At 52.2% G+C, this 14248-nt stretch overlaps 1 protein-coding gene across 5 annotated transcripts in view; it reads right to left on the reverse strand.

Moving 5' to 3' along the window:
• Position 1: 1 nt before the first annotated feature.
• The window catches only part of LOC130513813 (receptor-type tyrosine-protein phosphatase mu-like), a 55443-nt gene continuing 41196 nt past the window's right edge, over positions 2-14248 (reverse strand). For 2 of the 5 annotated variants that reach the window (XM_057012905.1, XM_057012900.1), the window contains 16 exons: positions 13869-13895; positions 11855-12045; positions 8148-8235; positions 7792-7868; positions 7646-7682; positions 6917-7014; positions 6005-6121; positions 5464-5618; positions 5219-5354; positions 4823-4972; positions 4556-4729; positions 3978-4109; positions 3494-3619; positions 3252-3415; positions 1606-1741; positions 2-1473 (listed from right to left, as the gene is read on the reverse strand). In XM_057012905.1, coding sequence (XP_056868885.1) covers positions 1420-1473; positions 1606-1741; positions 3252-3415; positions 3494-3619; positions 3978-4109; positions 4556-4729; positions 4823-4972; positions 5219-5354; positions 5464-5618; positions 6005-6121; positions 6917-7014; positions 7646-7682; positions 7792-7868; positions 8148-8235; positions 11855-12045; positions 13869-13895 — 1862 coding nt within the window. In that variant the 3' untranslated portion in view covers positions 2-1419. The remainder of the gene's footprint in view (positions 1474-1605; positions 1742-3251; positions 3416-3493; positions 3620-3977; positions 4110-4555; positions 4730-4822; positions 4973-5218; positions 5355-5463; positions 5619-6004; positions 6122-6916; positions 7015-7645; positions 7683-7791; positions 7869-8147; positions 8236-11854; positions 12046-13868; positions 13896-14248) is intronic. The other 3 variants (XM_057012904.1, XM_057012903.1, XM_057012901.1) reach the window with 2 other exon arrangements.

Raw genomic sequence — 14248 nt, forward strand, 5'->3', positions numbered from 1 at the left:
ATAAAGGAGTGAATGCTGATTTTTAATGAAAGTATTCTGGATTCTTACATCATAAATTAAAAAAAAAACACCGTCATTACGATAATGTTATTGTCTATATCAAAGCCATAAATTAACAAAGATCAACTAAACCAGACAGGACCTGAGCCGTGAAACCCAGAGTTACATTAACTCAATGGTGCATGAACTCAGGGCCAGTTTCCATCAGGGCTACACACCACCAGAAGTCCAGAAGCTCAGACTTCAGGATCTGATCCATGGATCCAGTAGATGAACACGATTGTCTCTTAGTGTGCTTCACAAGAACAACATCAACACATGATCAAAACATGAATAACTGAAGGAATAAATATTCTTCTGCATCGTATTTACATCATGAGAGAGTGAGACCACCCTGCTGCTGAGGAGGACACAAAAACACCAAACCAGTGACGCAGGACAAATGGAAAACTGGGCTTCATGCTGGGATTTCCTCAGCTGACCACAATCCAGCTGGAATGTTCTGGGTTTTTTTTGTTTTTTTTTTCACTCAAAACACCACAGAAAAAGTTTCATCATAAAAAGCATGCTGATGTATCCATGCATAACGTCAGGGTTTCCTCTCTCACTGGAGTCAGACCACACCAGTGTTCCCAGTCCCACTGGTACAACTTCCTGTGGCTCATTCAGGACTTGAATATTCCAGAAGCTAATGTGAACACATCCTTTCGAATGTGGCAAACAGGAAGTGGTGGCGGGTTCAGGTGCACAGAATTTAGGTTAACATGTCCACACCGAGTCAGGAAACTATGGAAATATAATGTTGAGAACAGTCGACCTTCTCAGACTAAAACAACTGACACACGCAACGGCTTTTAGCACTTTATCACAGGTCAGTTATCAAAGAGACTGGACATGAAGCTGACTGGAGCTCGTTAAGGGGAAAGTTAAGGGAAAACCATCCCATCCCCATTTTTTTGTAACTCTTTTCTCTGTGAAATGCCTTCGAGGCATTTTGGGTAACACGCTAACGGGATCACGTCCACTGTGAGACGTCTCTTTTGTGCACGGCAGTTTGGAGACGCTGTCACATGCGCCGGCTCTTCTGGTCTCAAAAAGGTCGACCTTTTGACATTTAGGGTGTTTTCTCAAACGGCAGGATGACATAAAAACCTTCCTCCACTCACTTTAGTCATCGGTAGGAAACTTCTTTGAATGTTGTCAGATGCTTTGATAAAAAACCCACAAAGAAATCTGTGCTGTCATCATCGTTCACAATAACCAACACGGACATGGGGCAGTCACACGCGCAGAAATAGTCCCCTGCACTCAGCAGGCCTCCTCCTGCTCCTCCTGCTGCTCCTCCTGCTCCTCCTCCTGCTGCTGCTCCTCCTGCTCCTCCTCCTCCAGGAGGAGGAGTATGATGAAGGAGCATTACGGTTACACAGAGTTCAGATACTCCAGAGCGACTTCATAACAGAACTTATACTGCTCCTGCAGAGAAAATTCACACAAACATGTCATTGTTTATCTGGAATACACACGCATTATATGTGTGTGTGTGTGTGTGTGTGTGTGTGTGTGTGTGTGTGTGTGTGTGTGTGTGTGTGTGTGTGTGTTAGTTACCAGCACGTCCACCATGTTTGGTTTGTTGTTTCTCAGTGTTTTGACGGCGTGAAAAACATCAACACAACGTTGCTGTCGTAACATCTCACACACGATGTTGATGCTGCAAAACACTCCGCTGCGTCCTCCTCCATTACTGAGGAGCAGAGGAGCAGAGGAGGAGGAGGAACAATCTGGAGAGGAGAGAGACCTGAGAGAGAGAGGAGAGGAGAGGAGAGGAGAGGAGAGAGGAGAGGAGAGGAGGAGGAGGAGGAGGAGAGGGAGGAGAAAGAGCGAGAAAGAGTGGAGGAGAGGAGGAGAGGAGAGGAGAGAGGAGAGGAGAGGAGAGGAGAGGACAGAGGAGAGGAGGAGAGTGAGAGGAGGGGAGGAGCGACGAGGGGAGGAGAGGAGAGGACCGGGGAGAGGACGAGGAGGAGGAGGAGGAGAGGCCTGAGGAGACGGAGGAGAGGAGAGGAGGAAGAGAGGAGAGGAGAGGGAGGAGGAAGGAGAGGAGGAGGAGGAGAGGAAGAGGAGTGGAGAGGGGAGGGCGAGGAGAGGAGAGGAGAGGAGAGGAGAGAGGGAGAGGAGAGGAGGAGAGAGAGGAGAGGAGAGGAGAGGAGAGGAGAGGCAGGAGGAGAGGAGAGGAGAGGAGAGGAGAGGGGATGGGGAAGGAGGGAGAGGGAGGAGAGGAGGGAGAGAGGAGAGGAGAGGAGAGGAGAGGAGAGGAGAGGAGAGGAGAGGAAAAGGGGGGGGGGGGAGGGGAGAGGAGAGGAGAGGAGAGGAAGAGGGGAGGGGAGGAGAGGAGGGGAGGAGGAGAGGAGAGGAGGAGGAGGGGAGGGCGGAGGGGAGGGGAGAGGGGAGGGAGAGAGGGAGGAGAGGAGAGGAGAGGAGAGGAGAGGAGAGGAGAGGAGAGGAGAGGAAGAGGGGAGGAAGAGGAGAGGAGAGGAGAGGAGAGGAGAGGAGAGAGAGGAGAGGAGAGGAGAGGAGAGAGGAGAGGAGGAGAGAGGAGGAGAGAGGAGGAGAGGAGAGGAGAGGAGAGGAGAGGAGAGGAGAGGAGAGGAGAGGAGAGAGGAGGAGAGGAGAGGAGAGGAGAGGAGGAGAGGAGAGAGGAGAGGAGAGGAGAGGAGAGGCGGAGAGATATTAGTGGAGCTGCGCTGCAGTAAAACTGTCCCCACCAGTCAGACTGGCCACTACCAGGTGCACAACAGACATAAACTGTGGGTACAGGTGTCTCACAGGACTAAGCTGTGGGTACAGGTGTCTCACAGGACTAAGCTGTGGGTACAGGTGTCTCACAGGACTAAGCTGTGGGTACAGGTGTCTCACAGGACTAAGCTGTGGGTACAGGTGTCTGACAGGACTAACTGTGGGTACAGGTGTCTCACAGGACTAAGCTGTGGGTACAGGTGTCTCACAGGACTAAGCTGTGGGTACAGGTGTCTCACAGGACTAAACTGTGGGTACAGGTGTCTCACAGGACTAAGTGGTGGGTACAGGGTCTCACAGGACTAAGCTGTGGGTACAGGTGTCTCACAGGACTAAGCTGTGGGTACAGGTGTCTCACAGGACTAAGCTGTGGGTACAGGTGTCTGACAGGACTAAATGTGGGTACAGGTGTCTCACAGGACTAAGCTGTGGGTACAGGTGTCTCTGTGTGCCGTCCTTACAGGCAGTGCACTACGGTGCGTCCTTCTCCGCCGTCGTACTCCTCCTGCCATTTGTCCACCTGATGAACCAGCTTGAGGAAGGAGCGTTTGGAGATGGGTGTGTCTCGGTACATGGGCCAGCCCAGGAACTGGAACTGCTGCACCATGCGGTACCCGTCCTGGGGCTGGGGCGGGACAAACAGGCCGCGTCAGGTTTCAGGTGTTGCACGTGAGCAGGAGAATGAGGGGAGGGTGAAACGCACCCTGGCCGTGTTGTAGATCCTGAAGATGCGGCTGATGACGTCCTCCTCCAGGTCTGCAGACACAAACTCCACCTGCAGGGAGCCCAGGCGATGGAGGCCGTTCTCGGGCCAGTACTGAGGACACAGCTGCAACACAACGGCACCCCAGCGGCGTCACGTGGAGCCTCCACCGTAACCACGACAACAACCCTCACGGCTTTACTGACAACACTGAGCAGGCGTTCGTGTGATTCCTCACAATTAGAGAATATGTAAAAATAACGAGAAAACTTCAGAAAAATCAACCGAGACCAGGCGGTTCTGACATCTAAACAGGAGATCCAGCAGGATCCAGTAGATCCTTCAGCTCCCAGTTTGGCTTCTGGAGAAACTGATAAACTATTGATGCAGTTATTTATCCAGAGCTGAAGCAGCTGTAGCCTTAAGCTGCTGGGAGTGTGTGTGTGTGTGTGTGTGTGTGGTGTGTGTGTGTGTGTGTGTGTACCTGTGCTGGGTCCACATCATTCAGCATGACGATGGAGGTACAGTGGTAATCAAGCACCAGACGCCAGAAGTCTTTCACCGTGTTTGGCAAAGGATGCTGGGTAACGATGAACGCCGATGGCTGTTTGTAGCTCTGCAGCGGTTAAACACACTTCAGTCACACACATGAGGGTGCACCCCCCCCCGCCCCCCCGCTGGGGCCTCCTGGGGGGAGCACACCTGCTTAAAAACGCTTTAAACATGAGTGGTCCCCTCCCGGTGGGTGTGGTTGTGTGTGGGGGTGTGGTTGTATGTGGGGGCGTGGTTATGTATGTGGGCGTGGTTGTATGTGTGGGTGTGATTATGTGTGTGGTTATATGTGTATGCTTTGTGTGTGTGCACGTGTGGGCGTGGTTATGTTTATGGAGGCGTGGTTATGTGTATGTGGGCGTGGTTGTATGTGTGGGTGTGGTTATGTGTGTGGTTATATGTGTATGCTTTGTGTGTGTGCACGTGTGGGCGTGGTTATGTTAATGGAGGCGTGGTTATGTCTGTGTGGGCGTGGTCACGCGTGTGAGTGTGTGTGTGTGGGCGCCGTACGTCCATCAGCGCAGCGTTGATGTAGTTGGAGCTCTCTCCATCGATGGTGATGAGGAAGGGCAGGCAGCGGTCTGGAGGCAGCACGTCCATGCAGCGGTTCTTCTCGTGGTTCCTGGGCAGCAGGGCGATGCTGCAGTCCTCCACCCGCAGCGTGGGCGTCACCATGTTCAGAGTCTAACACACAGATCACATGACCTCATTAGTGGCTCGTCTCATTAGTGGCGTCTAATCAACCACGCCGACGAGGGGAAGTGACGACGGCGTTACCCTGAACTCCTCTTTGATCTGGCTGGAGTTGGTCTGAGGATCCAGACGGTTCATCTCGTAGTAAACGGATCTCAGCTGATTGGCTGGAACTGCGGTGTCACCACAGAGACACGCCTCCAAGATGGCGTCATGGATGAAGACATACTGCTCCTTGTTGGACAGTTAGGGTGAGACCAAGAGACGAAGACAAACGTGAAAAACGTCACATTTGGTTGAAGCGTGGTTGACGTTCGAGGGACGTTCGAGGGACGTTCGAGGGACGTTTGATGCCTCAGGTTTGGTTTTTTCTCTAGATTCTTTTTAGCATCTTTGGTCAACTGTCCTGTAATTCTGTGATTATTAATTATTCTCTCTGATTAATCCTTGATAACGACTCACGCTAACGGCGGCCGTTACCTCCGTCTGGACCATGTTCACCCGCCGTGCTCTCAGCTCTCGAACGCAGTTGTAGATGTCCACCACACCCTCTCTGTCCGCCATGTCCAACATGATGTCAATGACGATGAAACATCCGGTACGTCCTGCCCCCGCACTGACACACACACACACACACACACACACACACATTAAAACATGTAAAACCTTCCACCAACGTGATTAATCAGACGACAGGTGATCAGGTGATCAGGTGATCAGCACACCTGCAGTGGACCACTGTAGGGCCGGCGGTGGGCGGAGTCTTGGTTTTGACACAGCGGATGAAGCCCAGCAGGCCGGTGGCGTGGAGCGGCACGCCGTGATCGGGCCAACCGGTGAAGTGAAACTGTCGGATCTCCCTGATCTCTGCCACAGCCCTCTGAAACACACACACACACACACACACACACACAACACACACACACACACACACACACGTTTAAGTTACAGCAGGTTGAGGGACACCCAGAGTTGTGAGTATAGTTTACACAGGCAGCAGAACACAGCAGCTTTCTTGACGATCCAGAACGTCACCAAACTTTAACGAGCTTTTTCTTGGCTCATTATCAGCGACTCCGAACAATTTCATTAAAAATTCCGCCAGTCTGAGTTATTTTATGAACAAACAAACAAATGGCGGCAGTCACATGATCGCCTTCGAGAGGACGTAAAAGTGGTGAAAACATTTAAAAAGTGAGTTATAACAAAATGATCAGTGTGAGAAAGCTGTGTGTGCACGTTTGTGCGTGTGCGCGTGCACGTTACCTTCTCCACAGCAAAGGTCCGGATCACATACTCTGACAGCAGCTGAGTCTCTATTAGCGTCACTTTCATATCACCATAGATCTCCGTGTCATCGGGCCAGTACTTACAGCACTTCACCTACACACACACACACACACACACACACACACACACACACACACACACACACACACACACACACACACACATTGCATTAAAGTCCCTCACCAAACAGAAACAAACAGAAGTTGCTGATATTAAATTCTCATTAGAGGCTCCGCCTCTTCATTAAATGCTAATTAGCACGTTAATCACGCAGTAACCATGGCAAATACAGGTGCATTTGTGTGGAATCTGTAACTCTGTCTGCGAGTGTGTGTGAGCCACAGAGAGGTGACCTTTTCCACCATCTCCATGCGTGTCCTGGAGACAGATTCCTGCTGCCTCCTGGGTAATGAGAGCCGTGCATGCCCGCGTGCGCATGTGATCCCAGGTTAAATCCAGTGGGTTCAGGGGCAAAAACACCTTTTGTCATTCACATTAGTGTCTGAGCAGGAAACATCCTTCTAACAGCAGAACCACACAAAAATGGAGTTTCTGCTGTCGGTGGGCTGGACTGTTAACACCGTCCAGCAGGGGGCGGTAGAGGGCAGCGCAAAGGACGAGGACGCGTCAAAGCTGATGGTGAAGATCGGGATAAAAATGAGGACGAAGAAAATGAAGACAGGATAAGACAATATGACCGTGGAGGTAAAGAGGAATAAAACCGCATTCACGGTTTGGCCAACTAAGAATTAAAAGAAACTGGGGATGTGACAGATGCACTCTGGGAAATAGAGTCCCAGACTTAATCAGACAAGTAAATGGAACCAGATGGTCACAACAATCAGTGTTGGTGTGTGTCTGTGTGTGTTTGTCTGTATGTGGACTCACCCTGCCCACCTCCACCAGGTTGGTTACCATGACAATGGCTGCAGTGTTTTCCTGCCAAACCATCCGCCAGAAATCATACACAGTCTCTTGCATGGGACCTGAAACACACACACACACGCACGCACGCACGCACGCACGCACGCACGCACGCACGCACGCACACACACACACAACACACACACACACACACACACACACACACACACACGTCAAACAAACACAGTCAACTTTGAGCAGGCCAATTACAAATAAACATAATTAATGTGATAATGGTATCCGAGGTAGTTTTCTCTGTCAACTGGACTGGGTTTCTTCTTCTTTGATAATGGTAATATTGTCCTCAAATGTTTTGACAGCAAGAACACACAAACACGCATCCATGCGCACACACGCACGCGCACACACACACACACACACACACTATTCGTAAGGCCAAAGACTGTTGGATGGTTTTGCATCAGCAACATGGATTTTTTTCACACACGTCCAGACATCACACACACCGTCAGATTGTGTCCGTCTCTTCCTTTAAACAACAGATGCGCCATTATGACGGTGCAACATTTGTTGATGGAAAGGAGACCTCAGAACTAACTTCTGTGTGTGTGTGTGTGAGTGTGTGTGTGTGTGTGGTGTGTGTGTGTGGTGTGTGTGTGGTGTGTGTGTGTGTGTGTGTGTGAGAGAGAGAGAGAGAGAGAGAGAGAGAGAGAGAGAGAGAGGTCGTCCTACCTTGTGTCGCAATGTAGTGGTTTGGTCGGTGGTAACCCTGGAAAGAAGAGGCAGATGTTGCTCCCTGGACGCTACAGTACAGCTGTGTGTGTGTGTGTGTGCATGTGTGTGTGCATGTGTGTGTGCGTGTGTGTGTTTCCGCTCACGTCGATGTAGTTAGCATTGATGTAGTCGGAGCCATTCTCTCCATCCTGAGGCTGCAGACGCACGCGAGAGTGGTCATCTGGGAGAAGAAACACACAGTCACACAGTGTTAATGGGATGTTTGTTGTCATGGAGATACCGAACATAATCACCTCTAATTATTCCCCGTCGAATAAACAGTCCTAAATGAATTAATAATGGCTTCATTAATATTATTTTACCCGAAACATAAACAAACTGAATGTATGAAACACGAGTGTGTGTGTGTGTGTGTGTGTGTGTGTGTGTGTGTGTGTGTGTGTGTGTGTGTGTGTGTGTACAGGTGATTAGGTCTGAACACTGACGATCACCAACGTACAGGCGATGATGTTTCCGTAGCGATTTTTCATGCGGTTCTCGTCCTTTTTGGCTGAATCCCAGGGCGCCGACTGTCCCTCGAAAAAACTCTAAAACAGAGAGTTGAAATGGTGGAATCATGAATAACGGAGCCCCGAGACTCCAGCCGTCCCCGTCTGTCCCCGTCTGTCCCCGTCTGTCCCCCGTCTGTCCCCCGTCTGTCTCCGTCTGTCCCCGTCTGTCCCCGTCTGTCCCCCGTCTGTCTCCGTCTGTCCCCCGTCTGTCTCCGTCTGTTCTCTGTCTGTCCCCGTCTGTCTCCGTCTGTCCCCGTCTGTCCCCGTCTGTCCCCGTCTGTCTCCGTCTGTCTCCGTCTGTCCCCGTCTGTCTCCGTCTGTCCCCGTCTGTCCCCGTCTGTCCCCCGTCTGTCCCCGTCTGTCCCCGTCTGTCTCCGTCTGTCTCCGTCTGTCTCCGTCTGTCCCCGTCTGTCCCCGTCTGTCCCCGTCTGTCCCCGTCTGTCCCCGTCTGTCTCCGTCTGTCTCCGTCTGTCTCCGTCTGTCTCCGTCTGTCCCCGTCTGTCTCTGTCTGTCCCCGTCTGTCCCCGTCTGTCTCGTCTGTCCCCGTCTGTCTCTGTCTGTCCCCGTCTGTCCCCGTCTGTCTCCGTCTGTCCCCGTCTGTCTCTGTCTGTCCCCGTCTGTCCCCGTCTGTCTCCGTCTGTCCCCGTCTGTCCCCCGTCTGTCTCCGTCTGTCCCCCGTCTGTCCCCGTCTGTCCCCCGTCTGTCCCCCGTCTGTCCCCGTCTGTCCCCCGTCTGTCTCCGTCTCTCCCCGTCTGTCTCCCGTCTGTCCCCGTCTGTCCCCCGTCTGTCTCCGTCTGTCCCCCGTCTGTGCCCGTCTGTCCCCGTCTGTCTCCGTCTGTCCCCCGTCTGTCCCCCGTCTGTCCCCCGTCTGTCCCCGTCTGTCTCCGTCTGTCTCCGTCTGTCCCCCGTCTGTCCCCGTCTGTCCCCGTCTGTCTCCGTCTGTCTCCCGTCTGTCCCCCATCTGTCTCCCGCCTGTCTCCGTCTGTCCCCCGTCCTCAAACAACGGCCCTTAAACTGAAGCTTTCTGCCCTAAAATGTCTTTATGAGGACTCACTGACGTAATGGGGGGGGGGGGACAACTGGAGCCATACAAAGACCTTTGATGTGGTAAAGACCACAGACAGGCAGGCAGACAGACAGACAAGCTAGCAGACAGACAGGCAGGCAGACAGACAGACAGACAGGCAGGCAGACAGACAGACAGACAGATAGGCAGGCAGACAGACAGACAGAGAGACAGACAGGCAGGCAGACAGACAGAGAGGCAGGCAGATAGACAGACAGGCAGGCAGACAGACAGACAGGCAGGCAGACAGACAGACAGGCAGGCAGACAGACAGACAGCCAGGCAGACAGCCAGATAGGCAGGCAGACAGACAGACAGACAGACAGACAGGCAGGCAGACAGACAGATAGGCAGGCAGACAGACAGACAGACAGACAGGCAGGCAGGCAGACAGGCAGGCAGACAGATAGGCAGGCAGACAGACAGATAGGCAGGCAGACAGACAGACAGACAGACAGACAGATAGGCAGACAGACAGGCAGACAGACAGATAGGCAGACAGGCAGGCAGACAGACAGGCAGAGAGGCAGACAGACAGGCAGACAGAGAGACAGACAGGCAGACAGACAGGCAGACAGAACTCCTTAACATCTTTATAAACCACCACCAACAAAGGGCAGCAGTGGCTCCCTGAGGTCACCTGACATCACCTGAGTCACATGACTGTTAATGAGAAGGTTCTCACCTCGTTCAGCTGTCCGACCGTTAATAGGAAGAGAAGCATGAAGGAAGACAACAACCATCAACTGAGACGGGGCCAGGGATGATCAGGGATCAATCACAGATCAATACTACATCATACAGGATCCATTTGTGTCCATGACGCTGGAACCACATATTATGGGTTGTTTTGGGGAAACTATACATCTATTTATTGGAAACATAATGGTATATGAAGAGAGGGAAGGAACATGACACACACCGTTAAAGTGTGTGTCTGCGTGCACTAAGTATGTATAATGGATCAGCCCCGAGGGCAAACACACACACACACCACACACACACACACACACACACACACACACACACGCACACATGCACACACACACACTTACATACATACATTATAGATCTTCCCTCCAGCTAATTGGCAAAACAGAGAATCTGTTGTGAGAGTGTGTGTGAGAGTGAGTGTGTGTGCGAGAGTGAGTGTGTGTGCGAGTGTGTGTGTGAGAGTGTGTGTGAGAGTGTGTGTGTGTGAGAGTGTGTGTTCAGGTAAGTAACATCCATTAGTAACTTCTGTTACTGGTGAAAATGAATGAAAGAACGAATGTGGCGACTCGACACTCACACACACACACCACACACACACACACACAACACACACACACACACACACGCACACATGCACACACACACACTTACATACATACATTATAGATCTTCCCTCCAGCTAATTGGCAAAACAGAGAATCTGTTGTGAGAGTGTGTGTGAGAGTGAGTGTGTGTGCGAGAGTGAGTGTGTGTGCGAGTGTGTGTGTGAGAGTGTGTGTGAGAGTGTGTGTGTGTGAGAGTGTGTGTTCAGGTAAGTAACATCCATTAGTAACTTCTGTTACTGGTGAAAATGAATGAAAGAACGAATGTGGCGACTCGACACTCACACACACACACACAACACACACACACACACACACACACTCACACACACACACACACACACACTCCCACACACACACTCAGGCCTGGTGTCACTGCCGTGCACACTCGGGCGTCCAGACGAGCGCTGGGCTGCTCCACGCTCACGTCTCGCCCTGCTGATCAGAAACATCAGCAGTTCCCTGAGTTCCCCCGTTTCCAGAATAAATAAGAGTGTGAATCAATAATGAAAGAGGCGCTGGGGGCGGCGCGCTCTATTTTCTGGCAGGTTTAGTGTAAAAGATGAATGTGCTGCTCAAAACGAGACGATGATAAAACCGAACTTTTGTGTTTGACTCATGTTTAAATAAAGTTTCAGTCAAATAACAGCAGCACTCCGACTGTCGCAGTATAGCTGAACGCACGCCGGAGCCTAAACGGAGCTAATTTTAGATCCAGATCTACAACTGCTGGCTGCCAGCTGTCTCCGGGCTGCTCCGCCCCCCCACAACAGGAGCAGAGCGGGCTTCCATAACGCCACCACGCCCCCCCACCACGGGGGCAGACCTGGCTTCCATAACGCCACCAGGCCCCGCCCCCCCCCACGGGAGCAGACCTGGCTTCCATAACACCACCAGGCCACGCCCCCCCCACGGGAGCAGACCTGGCTTCCATAACGCCACCAGGCCCTGCCCCCCCCCACCACGGGAGCAGACCTGGCTTCCACCACGCCCCCCCTCACCTCGTACACCACCACGCCCCCCCTCACCTCGTACTCCACCCCCCCCCACCTCGTACTCCACCACGCCCCCCCTCACCTCGTACTCCACCACGACCCCCCTCACCTCGTACTCCACCACGCCCCCCCTCACCTCGTACTCCACCACGCCCCCCCTCACCTCGTACACCACCCCCCCCCTCACCTCGTACTCCACCACGCCCCCCCTCACCTCGTACTCCCCCCCCCTCACCTCGTACTCCCCCCCCCTCACCTCGTACTCCGCCCCCCCTCACCTCGTACTCCTCCTTGAAGCCGTAGCCTTCCGCACACTTCATCTGCGTGATGTGCTGCAGCAGGTCGGCCACGCGGATGGCCGGGTGCAGCTGCCCCGTCTGGTACGGCACCACCTCCCGCTCCGCCTCCCGCTGCTTGTAGTGGGACTGGACCAGGCTGCTGGTCTCACTGGTCATGGTGTGGCTGTCGTCTGGAAGCAGAGGAGGAGGAGGAGGTGAAGGGCGTGATTCTGGCGTCGGTCAGGTGACCGCACACGAACTACGGCCTCATGTGACACCAAACAAAGATGGCGGCAGCGACTCCACTTCCTGATTGGTCCCTGTCGACTGTTTCCAGGCTGAACGGAGCTGGTGGCGTCTGGATGCAAGTTACCATCAGACCGACACCCCCAACCATCGGGAACAATCGTCAGGACAAGAAAAGTCTGATTTGGGACCAGCCGCTAACAGCTGTGCTGCCGATACTGGAATCAGCCACTAGGGGGCGATCAGGACGTTTGTCGGCCATCTTTGCCATCCCAGTAAATGTATGGAACATGCAGTGACAGTTATAGCTCCTGTAAAGACAGGAAGTCAAAGGATAAAACAAAAACTCAACCGGACCACAATGAAATCTAGTTCACGTAACTGGTTTCCCATGACGACACACATCACATGACATCAAATCACATGATTGGAGGAGGATTGTGACTGGCACTAGTTTGTTTTCACACTGCTTCCATGGCAACCACCAATCAATAAGTTGGTCGAATGCGTTTGAAAGTTTCGAGTGGAACGTTACGGGTGAACTCTGAAGTAACAGTGTGAAAAGAACAGGTGGATCAAGCGTCACGCAACAGTCCAGGACGTTGGGAAACACCTGCGCTCGACTGTCTATCTGTGCTTATTGGCTGGCCCTGGAGCTGCTGGACCAATCAGAAACCTTCTGTTCAAAACAGCCCAACCAGTCACAGTGAGGGTGAGGAGATGGAGGCGTGAGAGGGCGGCGGCACGGCCGGGACGCACATCACAACCAATCACAGAGAGCGCTGAGCAGTGCTGGGAGCTGATTGGTTCAAGGTGGAATGGGAGGACGGGGAGGGGTGTTAATGACGTCTAATAAAAAGTGATGGTGACATCAGAATGGGGGGAGGGTGTGGCTCCATGCACCCCCCAAAATATGATCCCCCAACCTCAAACGTAACAACTTACCATTAATGGGCACTTTACACAGAGAAAGAGAGGAGAGAAGAAGAAAGAGGAAACAAGGTATAATCAACAAGTTTAGCTTTAGTTTTACACTAACACACAGCTAATATGAGCTAGACATGACTAAGGCCTCCAAACTAGTGCTGCTTAACGAGCTCTGCAGCTCAACTAACTGGTTCGGTGACCTGAGCGTGAGGAGAGAGGACAAACTGAATAAAGGTTTGCTGTGTAAAAAAGTGCCTTTCAAAATATCAAGAATATGCTAAAGAAATGGAGGCTAACCGTTAGCGGTTCTGGGTCTGAGCCACGTTCTACAGAGGTCACATGACCCAACAAAAGCTGGAGCAAACCTGAGGAACAGGACAAACATTTCTACTAGATCCACAACGAGTTCACGACAACGAGAGGAGGGCGAGCTGGTGTCACAGAACAATCCGGAACGCTACCGGGTCGGATCCATGCAGAGGTCAGAGGTCACAGACAAATGTGAGGTCAACACCACACGCAGGGAGGTGGTGGATGCGGTGATGGAGTGAAGCCTACAGTCGATTCCAAAGGAAATCATTCAAAATAAGGCAAACCGGTGGAATGAACAAAAGGAGAAAGATTTAAAAAAAATCAAACGCGTAAAGTTACAAAAACACAAGACTGCGCGAGAAGCAAGCAGGGATGGATGGACAAGTTCATTCTCTCATTCTGGTTCTTCATCTGCCTCTTTTCCTCTCTCTCTGTCCACCTCCGCTCTATCCTTTCACTTCCTGTATCTCGTTTACCTTCTGTCCAAAAAAACCACACAGCAGAAGCAAAACAAGCAAAGGAGCCTCACCCAGGATGGCTGTCGGGACGAAGGGGTCTGATATCAGCAGCAGAGGAGGAGGAGGAGGAGGAGAAGGAAGTGAGTGAAGGAAATATTGAAAGACAAGAAGGTCAGAACATGCAGAGCATTTGACAGTGAATCAGCAGAGCCCCACACAGCTGGGCGCTGCTCTCCATCAGGGCTGGGAACGACCTCCTGTCCACCTCAGCATGGACTGATGGTCCGGTGTCCGGTGCTGCTCGTTACCAGCGCCACGTTTGTTGGTCGGTTTACACTTCTTTGGGTGTCCACACTCTAATTTGGACCTATTTTGCCCAACAACATCCACTCAGATGGAGGGTTCCTCTGCTGGGTGTCAGATCAGGAACATGGCTGTTACCTGAACTGTT

This window comes from Takifugu flavidus, chromosome 17, assembly GCF_003711565.1.
Source record: "Takifugu flavidus isolate HTHZ2018 chromosome 17, ASM371156v2, whole genome shotgun sequence".
Classification (NCBI taxonomy): Eukaryota; Metazoa; Chordata; class Actinopteri; order Tetraodontiformes; family Tetraodontidae; genus Takifugu; species Takifugu flavidus.